At 45.3% G+C, this 16,667-nt stretch overlaps 1 protein-coding gene across 3 annotated transcripts in view; it reads left to right on the top strand.

Annotated features, from left to right (window-relative positions):
* The window catches only part of LOC137788585 (guanine nucleotide exchange factor VAV3), a 79,611-nt gene extending 63,701 nt beyond the window's left edge, over nucleotides 1–15,910 (top strand). For 2 of the 3 annotated variants that reach the window (XM_068581464.1, XM_068581462.1), the window contains 7 exons: nucleotides 153–187; nucleotides 533–649; nucleotides 2,754–2,841; nucleotides 3,490–3,619; nucleotides 8,439–8,519; nucleotides 9,843–9,994; nucleotides 11,984–15,910. In XM_068581464.1, coding sequence (XP_068437565.1) covers nucleotides 153–187; nucleotides 533–649; nucleotides 2,754–2,841; nucleotides 3,490–3,619; nucleotides 8,439–8,519; nucleotides 9,843–9,994; nucleotides 11,984–12,028 — 648 coding nt within the window. In that variant the 3' untranslated portion in view covers nucleotides 12,029–15,910. The remainder of the gene's footprint in view (nucleotides 1–152; nucleotides 188–532; nucleotides 650–2,753; nucleotides 2,842–3,489; nucleotides 3,620–8,438; nucleotides 8,520–9,842; nucleotides 9,995–11,983) is intronic. The other variant, XM_068581463.1, reaches the window with a different exon arrangement.
* The last annotated feature ends 757 nt before the right edge of the window (nucleotides 15,911–16,667 follow it).

The following is a 16,667-nucleotide window of genomic DNA, read 5'->3' as shown; positions in this document are numbered from 1 at the left end:
TATTTTTATTGGAGGGCAAAACATCAGCTGCGAAAACAGTCCTGTGGAACTGGCGCCAAGTACTTAACTGTGAGGGTGCACGTGGTATTCAGCCTGCATGAGTTGAAGCTACATGAAAAATAACAACAACACACTTTTGCTCTTTGCTCCAGGTCCCAAAGCCCGTCGACTACTCCTCTCAGGCCTGGTATGTCCACAAAACAGCTGTCTCAGTCCGAATGTATCGCTTAAAGAAGGTTAAAGTCTTTACTCACGCTGGAAAGAGTTTTATTGGCGAGAGCAAAAAACAGCAGATGAAGATGTACATTTACATATCCAAACACGCTACAGGCTTGGAAGTCATTTTGGCCCAGTCAAGTCTTGACACACACACACACACACACGCACACACACACATATGTCACAGCAACACGAGGCATCTCTGACCTGGAAGTGTACGCAACTGTAACTGCCAGCACACAGATTGTGTGCATACAATTGACTTGTTCTTTCCGGTCAACAACTTGTCTTCTTTCCGGCCGGCGTGTTGTAGGTTTGCGGGGCCCATGGAGCGGCTCCAGGCAGAGGCAGAGCTCATCAACAGGGTCAACAGCACCTACCTGGTCCGCCATCGCAGCAAAGAGTACACAGAGTACGCCGTCAGTATAAAGTAAGTCTGACACTCCTGTTAAGTCATTCAGGAACCTCACGCAGTGTCGCTGTCCCTCTCTGAACGCAACTACATTTCTTGGATGTTATTGCTTTAAATGAAATGTGAATGAAAATGAGTCACAAGTTGCACTCTTCAGAGGAGTGGTCTGGTCCGGTCTGGCTCTCACCAGTGATCAGATTGTATTGTTTGTCTGTAAGGTGACGTTTCTGTCCGTCTGCGGCTGCTCTGCCTGCTCGATTCATCCGATGCCTTGAGCCAAACCACACTATTGACCAGACGTAACTCCCGGCTAAACAACACAGTTTGACAGACCCATTTATAGCTCCTCTGCAGGACGATTTGCTTTCAGGCTTTGGTGTGCCACGGTGATGTGTGTGAATCTGACCCAACCAGATGCTAGTCACGGAGCAGGGTCTTAAAAGTTTGGTCTTAAAAGCCATGTTTATCAAACAACAAAGCACATTGCAGAACCTTGGGGTGTTAGCAACCTCGTCGTTGTTTGAAACGTATCTCTTCGCGTGAGATAAATGGCGTCGGCGAACGCGCAGGCGGTGAAGAGACGGACGAAAAACATTCCTTTAAACCCATGCAACTGTTTTTTCAGCATCCTTCATTTGTTTCCTCAATGGGCCGCTTTCAGTGCCTTCAAGTTCCTTCTGCGCTAAAGTCTTAATTGCTTGTGTGCAGACAGACGGCGGCGGTCTGAAAAAAGCCGGGAACAACTGTAAGACTATTCAAGGTTATTTAAACCTCCCATTAAAGAGAGAGGCAGAGTAGAAAGAAACAACATTTAAAACGATGGAAATGCCCCCTGCCCTCTCCTTCGATGTCTGCTTCTCAGAGTAGAGCTGGCAGAAGATTGTTTGGATGATTGTGTCCAAATAGCCAAGAGACCCCAGTTCTGCAGCCTTTGAACTGACTGTGGAGAGCTCTGGCCACACGCAGCGGAGAGGATATCTTCATGTCGTTACATTTCCAACAGCTTGGCCTTGTTCCGTTCAAGGAAATGTTCAATGTTATTGGGAAATGCACTCGATTGCTGTCTTGCAGAGAGCGAGATTGATAACATTCATGACTACCAGGAAGAACGAGTGAGCTTAACTCTGTCCAAAGGTGAACAAAAAACTATTACGAGGTACAATTAAAAGCAGCTCTAATGCTCACTAATCAGCCCGTTTGTTTCAGAAAGTTTAATTTGTCAACTTTTTTCAGTTTTGCACCATAATATAGTTTGAAAAAATGCAGAGCACAATACAGCAGCAGATACGATACAGGAGTACCGTCCACCTGAGTGGAGAATGACGTCACCGTCCCTCTGTGTGTGCTGTCATCTGAGCGCTGTTGGCAAAGCATTAGTGTATGTTTATGCATGTGAGCGCGCCCCACTGATTGGCTCGGGGCCGCCTGCTCAGCTGTCGTCATGTAGACTGTTGAGAGGCAATAGAAATGCTCCAAAACTATTACAGAGCAGGCGCATATGAGGGTGCTATTGAATTTCTTTCATATACCTTGGCAAAAAAAAATAACATTATGCATAAAATATGAGACTATTTTTTTGTTTTTGAAATCTAGACATCCTCGTGTCCGAGACCTGACCCATGACCAGTATGAGTCCAGTACACGTTCTCACTGGGCGGGGTTGGGCCTTCAGAGGAAGAAGGGAATTTCAGTTTGGTTCAGATCGGGGTTTAATTATCCTCTGCTCCCTTTATAATTAATTTTTTAAGGAGTTGATGCTCGTTGGTTTGAGAATATTTTCAACAGGTTCAAGCAGTTGATCCTCAACTTTATCAGAGGAATAGTCTTCAGCATCACTGAAGAGTCATCCTTTGTGCAGTCTGACCAAAGCTTTTACTCCTGAAGCCACAGAGTCCCATCAGCCACCCTGTTGTTGCCAACACCAGAGTGTGTGTGTGTGTGGGGGGGGGGGCGCTTACACACATTTTTCTGACCACCTATCATTCATGTGTCACAAACCTTTGGGACCCCATGCTTTACAGCGCGGGGCCGCGCGCTCCGCATGGGCCAGAGGGCCGGCCCCCGATCGATGGCGGTGATCAGAGACGGAAATTAGACTCATAACTTATTCAATGGCCCACAGGTACAACAACGACGTGAAGCACATAAAGATCCTGACAAAGGACGGCTGCTTCTACATCGCAGAGAACAAGAAGTTCAGGAGCATATTAGTGAGTTGTTTCAGCCTCTTTTATTTTTTTTCTAATTCCACCACTGCAATTCATAAATAAATCATCGTGTTCGCTTAATGAAGTGTCAAAACCTGAATTTTATTTTAGCAGTGTGCACAAAAATAGCCATGATTAGAGACGTGTTTATACTGGCCTGAGGGTTTCAGCATTATAGATAAGGCCAGTGCATTTTGGAAAGGTTCACCAGCTTTCTTCATGCCGGCACACTATTTTTCTCAGATTTGCTAATAACAGGTGTTGGAGTGTAAAATCTGAGAAACAGTATCTTGTTAGCATACGATTTTCACAGCATTTAATAGATTCAGAAAACCTGATCTGAGTTTTTTCACATCTACAGCAGGTTAAAAGTGTTCGGTACAGTGTCAAAAATAACATTCACTTTTCAAGCAGAATCTTTCTTGGTTTGCAAATTATCGATTTCCTTCTCTCAAAAGAGCTAAAAAAACACAAACATGGGTGATTTATGGTGTTTTACAAAGTGATTTTCAAAATAAATGTCACATGCATTAAACAGAAAGGCAAATGACTGCATATACAGCGTACTTATTTCAATGTCTCTGTGTGTGTGCGTGTGTGTGTGTGTGTGTGTGTGTGTGTGTGCGTGTGCGTGTGTGTGTGTGTGTCTAGGAGCTGATTGAGTACTACAAGCACCACTCCTTGAGAGAAGGATTTAGGAGTCTGGACACCACACTGAAGTTTCCCTACCAGGAACCGGAGAACGCCGCCATGCACCGCCTCAACCGGTCGGGTAGCAACAGTGAGTAAATCTAAAGAGTCACCAAGAAAAGAAACAGTCCAACACTAAAACACTTGTATGCAGTGATGGCAGCAAGTCATAACGCACCAACCGGACAATACAACAACAACAACAACAACAACAAACTACTGACAAAAAAGACATTTATATTACAAAAATAATCAAATGATAAAGTACAACTACTGCTAAAGTGTGTTCAGGAGCTGAGTCACATTGCATTGTGGAGTCTTTGACCACTCGTTGCTCTCCTGAGCCATGTTTTGATGAGTGGGTCCATCTATTGTTATCATCTCATTTTCTTCTTTGAGTAATCTTTTAATCCTTTTTTCACGACTTTGTCTTCAAATTCTGGACCACCAGGTCCATACCCTAAAGATATTCAGTTTGCTAAATATTAGTTTGTCTGTGATCTGCCGCTGCTCATTGTTATTAGTGTTTGTTTCAACCTGCAACAGGCTGCCGTCACTGGCTCTGCCGATTCCTCCCACCTCTCCCCCTTTCCTGTTTCCTTATTATTCATCCTTTCCAGCTCTCCAACACGCGCTTTAATTCACTTGGCAGCATCTTTACAGACTTAAAAGAGCGAAGGAGCCATTTGTTGTTGAAAGCGGTCTGGTCTCGCTCTGACGTTGATGGGTTTTTACAGAACTGTCAAATGGTGGTTGGAGAATCCACGAAGCACGTTTTAGATTCGATAACTCTCCGGACGTTTACTGAAGATCATATTCGATTGGAGTTGCAGAGGAGAGAGCGATAATCTGGCAGAACCTTCAACAAGTGAAAGTCAAGAACATTTATAATCTGAGTTACAGTCATATCTCTCTGGGTGTTACATAAAATACCAATATATATATATATATATATATATATATATATAATGCAACAGTTTATAAATATTTTAATGCAAAAGTATAATTAGTTGTTTTAAGTGACTCTGTAGCATATATAATTTCTTAGATATCTGGTCATTCGGGGTTTTTTTTAAACAGTAATTTCATTAATTAATGATGTGAGTTAGTGTATACGTTGTCTTGTTAATCTAAATCATTTTTCAAACATTAACACAACATGATGTGAAGTTTGAACCATGTAAAACAGCAATAACATCCATATTTTAATGACTATCACAACATGACTTGAAGACGTATGCACTGCCTGTACTGAGTTACAGGCACATTGATTTGAACGTATTCTTGAATCACCAGCAGATTCCTGCTATAATTCAGCTGTCAACCGCTGCAATCATTTTACACTTCAGACGCTCCGGCATTTGTTCGCAGCCGCGCCTCGAGAAGTTGCGCGCAACTTTTTTGTTCTTGTCGATGTTGTTGTGTGCTGTCTGGCAGTTTGTTGGGGGTGAAGATCTTCGCGGTGTGATATTTTCCTCCCTGTGTAAGAATGAGCCGTTTGCTCGGTTTGGAACAAACCTGGCAGCACCTCAAGACAAAAACAGCTGCTGTCACCAACACAGTCTGAGGAGCAGAACCGCGCTGGTGATTATTTATGCGCGCCGCTGGTTTTTTTGTCCGTCATTACCCTCGCTAACTGGATTTCTCTCAGCACTCAAGGTGTGAGGCACGCTATTTATCAGGACTGATGTTTTGAGTACACGGCATCCAGGGAGACGGTAACACATGTACAGTGTGTTCCTTTGAAAGGGAGTTTTAGTGAGATGATGTTTGGGTTTAAGGTGAAGAAACAGGTGGAACAGCAGAGTATTGTCAAAGGGCCAATTACTGAGTGAATATAGACATTTCTCTGACAAAAACAATAGTTATTCTACTTTAGTTTGGTGATGAAAAGTCTTTCAAAACAAAGAGGGAAAGAAATGTCAAATGATTTATATCCTTGGTTTTATTGGCTTGGGCGATATTGTCAGTTATCCCCAGTTTATATAAAAAGAAAACATCAAGAGAGGTGTAAACGCTGAAGTAGAAAGTGCTGTTGGCCCCACACAAGCTGAACGTCTCAAGCAAAGCCAGAAGAAAGAAGGTGTTTACCAGTTTGTCAGCCTGCCAAAGCAACACTGCCCATCAGCTGCTTAATGGAATAGTATGACTGCCACAATCAGTGGCAAAATGAGATTTCCTTTGAACCCTGTGTGCCACTGCGTGCAATGGGGGGAAAGAGAAAAGAAGAGGAAGAAAAAAACCTGACAATCACAATCCGAGGTGAGAGAAATGTGAACAGATTGTACAGAGCTGGTTGGGAGTGCGAGACGAGGCCTGTTGCTTCAAAACACAAGTCCAGACAGCTTCAATCCAAATGAGTTTTGCTCCGGTGTGGTCGTCTTCCTCCTGAGCAGCATCCTCTTCCTCCTGGTGTGCAGATTTCGGGTTCTCTCTTTCACTTCTAAATGACTCTTTTGTTTTGATTTCCATCCTCCACGAGCGCTGCTGGAAGGCTGCTAATTAATGTTGAGGCTTTGTTTCATGTGTTTTTGGACAGTTTTGCGCAAGGAAAAACGGATTGATTAAGTTTTTTCTTCTTTTTTTTTTACCAATACATTAAATACGGCAGCAACAATACCAGTGAAGCCGAAGCATAAATGACTTTGTGTGCATGGAACAATCTCAGCCGACGTCGTGTGTGAGACTCTGGGCTGCTGATTGGATTTTAGCTCGTCGTCTACAATGCGTGCGTGTGTGTGTGTGTGTGTGTGTGTGTGTGTGTGTGTCCTCGATATCAGTCGCCTCTATTAGTCAGCCAGCTCCATATTGTGTATTCCAGAGTGTTACACAAATCAGTGCGAAAGGGAAGCATGTAAAATGCAGCTGGTGTTTTGGTGGCTGTTTGAAGTGGAGGGCGATCCCTCTTCATATTGCTTGTACCTCGACACCATTAGGGGTTGCTGAGCTGTCTCTCAGTGCGCTGATTAGTATTCATTTTAAAAACCACTGGAGCTCTGCTCTCCTTTCAGCATATCAATAAACCAGGACAGTCAACTTGCCAGCGGTATTGTTGGGAGCGGCACATTTTTCATAAAGTTTGGGCATCCGTCTGGCATGGTGGGGATTAGATTTTCTATTCTTGGTGGCAGAAATAAGGGGCGGAGGAGCGAGCGAGAGGGAGGGGAGGGTGTATTTGTCAAATGAATACAAATGTGAGATTTAAAAGCACAGGTTCTTGACAATAGTAAACTGTATTAATTGCATCTTAATTCAGGGTAATAAATAATAGCCAAATAAGCAACTTAAAATATGTCTGAATTATTAGTTCCATGTGTACTTCCAAATAGCCCACCGCCATGGACGTCTTTGTGTTTGATTTGCTCTTTCGGGCTGTTTTGATTGTCCGTGTTGTCCTTGTTTGTCTCTTGAGTGTCTGCGGGCTCGTGTTTCCATTGTGTGTCCTTCATTTCGCATCTGTGGTCTTGTTGTTTGATTGATTTGCCAACAGGAAATGTTAAAAGTCACTTCATACAGAGACCCGGGCCACTGGGCTCAGTCATCTCCTTCAGTAATCCATCCGTGGTTGTAATCAGCCAATACCTTCACCTCCTGACTCCTGCATCAGTCTATATAATGTATTTTACATTGCCTGTATCGGAAATGGGATGTTTTGTTCACCCCGGTTCAACTTCTCTACACAAAATCATTCAATGACATTTCAATTTAGCCGACGACCTGTATGAATGTACTCTGTCTAGTCTGTTTCTACTGATCAACGCCTTCACAGCATGAGCATCTTCTATCAGCTTTCCTTGCACCATACTTTACATGTTGACAACACAAAATAACCCAGTGGACTCAAATATATAACACTTCTATTCCCCAGAGCAAGGCCCCAACACGGCCAACGCTCAGACATTGTTGGAGTCAGATGAGAGATAGAAATACAAAAGCAGTGGGCCTCCGGTGGGTTATAGCTGGAGTTGTTTGAGAGGTAAAAGCACAGTTAGTCCTCCAAAAGCAGAGCGATCTGCATTTTGCACATGTGAGCTTCAAAAAGGTGACGTGGAAAAACAATTAGGATATCATAGAAAGTATTATTTAATAAAGTAATATGAAATAAAGCAATGTCATAGTCTTAAAAGTTATCAAGTTAAGTCGGTCAGAGGGAGTGTGTGTGTGTGTGTCTGCAGTTGTGGCTGCACTCCAGCTGGATGATTGTCTTTATAAATATGCAAACAGAGATGTATCCCCGATGCTGTAATTGTGAGACACCTCATGTTCCTCCCAATGAAATGCACAAGTGACGCTGTCGTCAGTAGTTCATGACGCAGACTTCCGTTCGGCAAACTGGGAACAAGACGTGTCATCACTTCCCGTTTCATTTTTCACAAAATCTCAGCGGTGACGCGTAAATGGACCTTCAATGTTTGACCTTGAATTTATTGTTAACAACACCAGAACTCAAAATGTGCAATCCACTTTTAGAGTTTTAATTAAAAAAAAGGACATTTGTGAGAAACCCCTTCAATGCTTTGAGTGTTTTTGATGAGAGGAACCATGTACGTGTGTAACAGCCAGGTTTTGTAGATCCAGAAGTACGAACCTTTCAATAACATGAGTTCTGTTTTCATTCTGAGCGTTGAAACTTCATACCCCGGCAGAGGGTTTGATCACTCATCTTTGAATGAAACTTTTAGATAACTAATTACAGTGCCCCCGTAAGGCCAAACAGCGTATGAATTAACCATAAGAGAAAGAACTGCTCACGGTGGCTGCGGAGATGAAGTAACACGCGCTTCAGAGTCGGGATTTTAAAAACCATGTTTTATTTTGTTCTCCTTTGCTTCTCTCTCCTTCTACCCCCTCCCCCTCTCCCTCTCCACCCTCCTCTCGCGTCGCCCTCTGCCTGGCCTGCCCTGCCATAGCCCCATTGCTCTGCGGCCTCTCTTTTGTAACTCCTGCCGGCTACAGCTTTGTACCTCCTTCCTCTGCTCCCTTCTGGTCAGGTACAGGTATCGCTTCTCTCTCTCTGTCTACCTATCAAAACACTGTATCTCTCTCTCTCTCTCTCTCTCTCTCTCTCCCTCTCTCTCTCTCTCTCTCTCTCTCTCTCTCTCTCTCTCTCTCTGTCTCTCTCTCCTTTCATGTTGAAGGCTGCTTAGCATGCTGGCTGTAGCTCAGTGCATTCACATCATCGTCTGATTCTCTGCCGCCCCGGCTTCCCGTCGCACCATCTCACCTCCTCCGTACTTGTGTGCGCATACATGTGGAGAGCAGGGACTGTTTGTTTCTGTAATGCACGTTATTGTGAGTGTTGGCATTTCTGCATGTGGATATCGGAGCGCGAGGCAGAAGCTGCTGAGAAAACAAAGGAGGAGGGGGGGGGGGGGGGGGGGGGGGCTCAAGGTGTTTTCAGAGACGTATGTGTCTGAGTTTGATGTGTGTTTGCCTGTGTGTGTGAGTGTGTGTGTGTCCGTCAAAGTAAAAGGTGCAGGTGTCCAAATACACAGAGCTCCTCTATATTAGATATTCTCTCCCCACGGCCAGGTTGTAGAGGTCTGACGTTCCATTTCCACCTGTCAGCTTAGCCCAGTCCGACCCACCAGTCAGTGTCTGGAGAAGGTAGGAAGCCGGCAGGGTGGGAAGGAGCAGAGGTAACTAGCTAACCGTCTCCACTGCTGTCTCTCGTACTGCCGTCTCCTCGACAGCATGTGTAGTCGCACACACACACTGCTGTCAGCACGCCGGCCTCAGCTAAAGCAGTGCACTACACAACGACAACAACTTGTAGGGGCCACACTTCTTTTTTAGTGAATATACAATAAATCACACGCGCAGGTTGTGCCGACACATGTCTGATTCTTGTTGTCTGTCAGATTACCTGCCAAATTACGAGCAAACGAACGGCAAAGGAGTTCCTCTGTGGCTCATTTCACTTAAAATTACATTTAAACCAGGCAACACCTTTTCGAGCGCTAGGTTCCTGGGAGACATTTGTAGTGCCGTACAATTTAAAGGCAGTCAATTTGAACAGGAAGTCACCGCAGCGTCACAAGACTGTGGAGCGTGAGCCAGGAAAACAAAACGGAGATCGCAGATTTTTGTGACAATTCCTAAGCAGAGGAGAAAGAGAGGAGAAAGATGGCGAGAGGTTTTTCGTGGTGATAGAAAAACGACCACCCATGTCATCTGTGTGTCTGGTGTGTGTCCACGTGTTGTCACTGCAGCTGATGTTTTTGTTTTTATGTCTTTCAAACGCATCGTCTAGAACCTTGAATTCACTTCAGATCTGGTATTTTATGAATCTCTCTCTCTCTCTTTCTTTCCAGTGTTCACTCCGAAAGTGATCGGCGTGGCGATCGCGCGGTACGACTTCAGCTCTCGAGACACTCGGGAGCTCTCGCTGCAGGAGGGCGACGTGGTGAAGATCTACACAAAGTCGGGAGCCAACGGCTGGTGGAGGGGCGAGGTCAACAGCAGGGTAAGAGGCCGCCTTGCGATGCCAATGAAACGCAGCCTCCCATCACCAAATCCAGAGGGGGGAAATGGTGTTTTCTGAGCTCTGATATCGACTTTCAGGTTATCCACTCGGGCCCAAAGCCTCAAAAAGCCCTTTTGTTTGTTTGTTGTTGTTGCTGCCCTTTTTCCATTTATCTTCATTGTGTATATATATGTAGCTTTCATGTACACCGTCTGTGGTACTTCATCACGGTAGAAAGTTAACTCAGATAGTTGTGTTTGTTCATCCTGGCTGTTAAATGCTTAAATTTAATTTTAGGTAGCGACCTCTTTGAAGAAGTAATATCTGGCAGATATTCTTGCCTATATTTACTTGGAAAAAACAACTCAGATTTAGTCCGTTTCATCTTCAGTCCGTCATGGACACACTTGCCTTTCCAACATGCCTGTGTACCCGTACTTGAAAGCTCTTGTGCTGTCTTACATGCACACTTTCCCCCTCCCTACGCAAAGCCAAAAGGACTTTATAATCAAGCATGCAGCGTTGAGAAAAGGCCTGTTTCTAAATGCAGGGATATGTACCGACTCCCACTCGCTTGCATTGCATTTTAGCTTGGCGGAGAGTGATAGATTGAGTGACAAATTCAGCCTGCGTGTGTATGTATGTATTTGTGTGTGTGTGTGTGTGTGTGTGTGTGTGTGCGCTGCAGCCCTCGGTAATGTGTCTGGGCCGTGAGTGTGTTTTGTAAACAGCTGTTGTAAATGAAGAAGCTTTTCTCTTTAACTAAGTCTGATGTGTGCTTGATGCCACTCTGGTGAAAACTAAACTCTTTATCGCCTCGAGTCTGTCGAGAGCTGTTAGAGTCTCTTTAGAGCTTCCAACCGGTAAAGACAATTGCTCCTGCTGGCTGAGGGGGAAACGGGCTGATTGGAAAAGCCCTCGCTGAAACCTTTCAATTCAGCTCGACGTAATACCCGGTTCTTATTATCATGGAAATGGTCGAAACGGCAACAAAAAAGAGACTGGCACAAAATATCAGCAATCCAAATATGTGTATAATAATTTGGCTTTTTTTTTTTCGAAATTGTACAAAATGACTGCCAGCATGGAATGATATTCATGAACTGGAAAAGTCCACTCGGACGGCAGCTCTCCACCAGGTGTGTCTGCAACGACTGCTGCTGCAGGGACTGTCAGATCGTCATGTTTTCACTCACACGCCAACCGCAAAACCGACAAGCTCTCCTTGAGATACACGCAGCTCTCTGCGGTTAACTCCTCATGCTGACTGTTTAACACCTCAGTCAGTCCTGCCGTGTGCTGAGTTACTAGTTATCAGTTAGCTCTGTTAGCCAGAATGAAGAGTTAGCGTAGGACCGGCTGCTAACAGCTAACTAGCTCTCCTCCCGTTGACATTTCGACGACGCACTGCGGTTATTTGCTTGTTCACTTTGTCATTTGCTCGGTGACGGTTGTCAATGCGAGTGTCTTACCGAGGAACTCACAGTTCTGAATGAGCACACGATGAGTCCAGTAGGATGGGACTAGCCCAGGAGAGACAGACACAGATATGTGCACCCTAACACACACACACACACACACACACACACACACACACACCACACACAGACATAATCACCTGGTGGAGATAATAACTGGAATGATGTATTCTCTTTATTGACATGGACATTTAATCAGACTGAATCTGCCTAGTTAAAGAACATTTTGTTCAGCTCAGGTGCCATGCTTTGGACATGTGGGAGATGCTTTAGAGGTTAAAGAATAATTTGCCCAATTTTAATTATTTTTTAATATAAATTAGTGATGCGTTTTCAAAAATTAAAGCCCGACTTATCATATTAATTTAGCCAACAATGCAAATCATGAGCAACACATGTTCCAGCGGACATGTATGGAATCACTATCTGAAATAGAAAATGCTAAATGAGAACACCACGAGTTACCGCCATGATTACTTATTCCCTTTTCCCCCCCCTCCACCCCCATCAGGTCGGCTGGTTCCCCTCCACGTACGTAGAGGAGGGTGAGGAGTGAACGGTTCCACAAGGGGAGAAGATCAAGACAAAGGAAGAGCGGCAGCAGTGGAGTAAGCAAACTGTGAACGTAACAGTGACACACAGACTGAGCTTCTGCACCGCTGCTCGCCCAAGTGTTACTTTCCCGAGCGAAGCAGGCGGCTCCGCTCTCCTCGGCGGAGTCCTGTTGCCGACGACCATTCCAGATGCCTTCTGGGAGCTGAAGAGGACTCCAGTACGCTGCAGACGAGAAGATGCCCCATCAATTCTGGTTGACTCTGTGCGGCTAAGTGACTCCACCCAAGTAGCAGCTTGCCTGTCAGCGGGGCACAAGCCCTCGCCAGACATCCCCTCCTCCCTCCCCAACTTCATCCCTCCATCCATAATTCACCCTGTCTGTCTCTGCACCAGCCCCCCACCCAAACTCCCACCTGTTTCTGCTGGCCGAGTCTGCCGTCGCCTGTCTGTCAAAAAATAGATTCTCAAATGCCACGCCTCCATCCACCCACCCACCCATCCATCCACCCACCCATCCATCCATCCATCCATCCATCCTCCCTACCACTCCCTGTGAGAATAGAGTCATCTGAGCCGGAAAAGATCCACACTCTACTGCTTTTTTTTCCTCCTTTCATCCCCATCTCTCTCTGAAGGGATTTCAGTTAGTTTTGACCTTGCCTGTGTGTTGCTTCCACTAATGCAGGTGGTTATTGATGACTTGATGACCCAGATTCACACACACACACACACACACACACTCCGTACACACACACACCACCCACCTCTCCTCCCCTTCAGATTATGATCGCCTCACACGCGCTCTTACAGGAGATGGAGGAGAGGGATGGCGTCGGATAGCATCGCTGCGCAGTGCCAGCAATTGATCGCTGTTGTTCCTGTTTTCCTCCCACCTCCTACATTCTTTATCTCCGGCCCGGCCTCTCATGTTTTCAGTTGTCTTGGCCGTTAGCGATCCTCTGCTCTTATCGGTGGCAGCTCTGTCGACAGGAGCCCATTCGCCCAGGGTTTATCTTATCGGAGGCATTAGCGGCTTGTCGGGGGAACAAGCCGCACTACCTAGAAGCCACCTGTCCCCTTCACACCAAGAGAAAAGAGAAGCAGGTGAAAAGTTCTGCTGTGAGTCTTTCACTAAATCTGTTATTTTAGCTGGGGCTTCTTTTTTCCACACTCGAGGACAATTTGTGCCGAAACACTTGCAATTTCGGGGCTTTATTTAGGGAAGAAACATTTCATTTAGAATTGATTTATGTAATAACACACACACACACAGCAGAAACCTTTTTCCCACTTATCTCCCCGCTAAGTGTTTTTCCTCTCACCCCCCGTATACGTTATGCACACTGTCTGCTTAATCCACGGTGAAAGAGGATTTTCCCACATTTGAGGGGAATAAATACCAACATGCGCAACACACTCGCGATGTTACCACGCGTCATTATGCGTCACAGCCGAAGTGAGAAGTACAGTGTGGCGTGTACAGAACGTGTGTCTGGAGGTGAGACCCAGAAAATCCCCGGCGCTCGGCTTTGTGCGGCGGCGTTTTAATCTCCGCCAGGACGTATATTCTGTCTCTCATGGAGAGAGAGAGGGGAACAAACTACATGTCACTTACATGTTTCAAATATGTACATATTGATTTTGTTAATTGAATGTGTGTGTTTTGTGAGCTCTTGTCCACACAACGAGCAGAAGGCAGGCAAGCCCCTTTCGGTCTAGTTCTTGAATGTCTTCCCTTCTTCGAAGCTGTTCTCCGGCTGTGGTTCTCATGTTCCCCCCTCGCGCCTCAAGTACTCTCACATGCCCGCCTCAGCATGGCATTCAAAAGAAGAAGAAAAAGACATCCATCTCTTTTCCGCGCAGAGAAGCTAATAACGCAGCACACATAAAATGCAATATCTGTCACTGAAACACACGTTGGGCTCGTTGACTAAGATTCTCCATTCTCTCGCTGACACCTTAAGTGAAAGCATGTATCACACACTGAATGAAGCCAGAACTTTCACAGCGAACAGAGAAGTATAACTGTGTGGCCACATTGTGTGGCTGGCCTCTGCTAACGCTCCCATCGCCTCCATTCAAAGCTTTCATCCTCCCCTGTCATGTCTTCATTGTGTCCATGCCACTGGGAATCGAAGTATGAATGTATGGTAAAAGATATGCTTTTGTATGCACTTAATGGAGCCATTATGTTTGAAACTCCTTAATAACCCCCTGACAGCCCTGCCACTCCAAGCCATTATCATATGTACGACAATAGGGGTGTTTTTTCACAGTCATTTTATTAAATACTGGACGGAGGAAATGTGTCAAAAAGAATCCCATTAATGTGTTCCTGCATCGTGACGTCCCCTCTGCTTCCCAATGATCAACAGTGTCGTTAAGTGACCACTAGATGGAAGCATCCTAAACACATCTCCTCCAGGCCAGTCACCTCCAACTTGCTTAAGTTAGGCGATGACATCATCTGATAAGGAGGGGAGCTGTCTGCTTTTAGCATCCAGCCTCAGACTTACAGCTGGGATTGAGAGGGATCAAAGACGCCTTATAGACAAACACTTTTTTAATTGACATAGATCTCACAAGTTTCTCGAGAGAAAAAAGGTGATATTCCAGGACCCTCTTGTCTAGCAGTGACCCTCAGGATGATATTTCCTGCTTCCCCAAGTGTCTGCAGTCTCCGAGCAGTCCAACATTACGGTCACAACATCTTTAGGTGAGGCCGACGCCATCCAGTCCCTCCCGCCTCGGGAGAACTGGAGAGGCGGAGGAGGCGCTCTCTAATCGCAGACTCCGGTAATCCACTCCTGCACTCCTCCTCCTCCCAGATGAACTCTGACAGCGTGGGGCCATTTACAACGGCAGGCCTTCCTCCACTCCCAGCGCGCTTCCAGACCCTTTTTATTTTTTGTGCGCGCAGGAGGGACGGGAGGAAGACTCAAGGGGATCTGAGATCTAATCATTACAGCATCTCCTCACCCCGCCGACCCCGCTGAATCCATCTCTTCTGTCGGCTCCTCTCTCTCTCTCTCTCTCTCTCACCTTGTCACTTCCCTTCTCTCGCGCTCTCTATCTATCATCCAATCTCTGTCTCCCCTGTTTCTCTCTGTATTCTGTCCGTGAGCTGGAGCGGCTGTACGTTGGCGGGAGGAGAACAGACGACTCCGTATTATCAGGAGAGGGAGAGGCGGTCGGATTCTCCGCGAACAACCGCGGCAAATTGAGGACAGTTTTGCTTCTTTTCTTTTTTTTTCTTTCTTTTACCGCACGTTGACATGGAGAAACGCTGCCAATTAGAGAATGAATTAGACCCTCGCTCTCACCGCCGGTTATCGCTCCATGTAATGTGCACTGTGTGCACAGATCGTGTCCAGGCGCACACGCGTGTACGTGTGGAGAAACCTTTTGACAGGATTTAGGGCCCAGCAAGTCTTAGCCCAGCAGGGGGTTTAGGATTCAATCTCCTTCACCAACATAGAAGGACAAATGTGAAGCAACTGGAACAGAAACACAACACCACCCCATACATGAAGAATATATGTCATATATTACTTCCTTCTCTCTCGGCCCGAAAATCCATCCTTAATCCTTTGCCAGATCCTCCACACCTCTCTCTCTCTCTCTCTCTCTCTCGTGTTATGTCTCCCGCCAGCGCTCCCTGTGTTCTCGCCTCGCGTCCCGTGATCCCCCCCCCGAAGCCAAAGATGTACGCTGTACTTACTGTACGCCCGGTGTTTGTTCTCATAACCACGGTACCCGACCGCTGTGGCCTAACTCTAAAACTGTGCAATCTGGACTGTGTAGCGTTACCGTGTATTGTTGCTGTATCATACTGTAAAATATGTACATAGCACATAATAAAGATATACATTGCTTCTTCTAATGAGGTGTTATTTCTTGTTGCGTAGGAGGAGATTTTCAACTCAAGTCTGTGTTAAAATGTGTCAGCTTTTTATGAATATTTATTGAAAACAATTGTTTTTCAAAGATCACGTAGAATGTGTGTTCATATAGTTTACTTTAAAGCGAAACCTTTAAAGTAAGTAACATTTTAAATGACATTGAGTCGGTTAGTTGTTTCAACATTTGCTTAAGTTCACGTTTGAAGCACCTGTGCTCACATATTTAAACGTTCTGCTACTTAACACTATTAAAAAACGATTCCTAATGTGTTTAACGTTTTATACCCCAAGTACATTTCCAAGGACAGTGACATTAGTAAACCCCCTGAGACCAATGGGCTCTATAAATAAAGTCTACTCTCTATTTATCACATGTAGTGTGTGATATCACTTGAACTCTCGGTACTTCCTCCTCTACAAACCAAACAGCAACACGATCATCGTTCCAAAGCGAATAACACAAACCATGCAATCCACATACCATTTATTTAACTTGTAAGGTGTATGTTTTAAAATATATTTCCTATTTAAAGCATATGGATGCAAATTCAATCAGTGCAGCAACATGAAGCAACTGCAGAGGCATTTTGTGCCACCGGGTGAAACATTTAATGGTGAGTCTGTAATACATCGCGTCGGTTTATCGGGTATCGTGTATCTATTGTAACGTTCAAATGAATAAACCCCACTCATACGTAACCCTCATGAGACCTAAACGCCATTTTCACACTTGAAAGC

This window comes from Clinocottus analis, unplaced genomic scaffold (genome assembly GCF_023055335.1).
Source record: "Clinocottus analis isolate CAN_PGR_092001 unplaced genomic scaffold, fCliAna1.0.p SCAF_18, whole genome shotgun sequence".
Classification (NCBI taxonomy): Eukaryota; Metazoa; Chordata; class Actinopteri; order Perciformes; family Cottidae; genus Clinocottus; species Clinocottus analis.
This window is presented reverse-complemented; position numbering and strand designations above follow the sequence as displayed.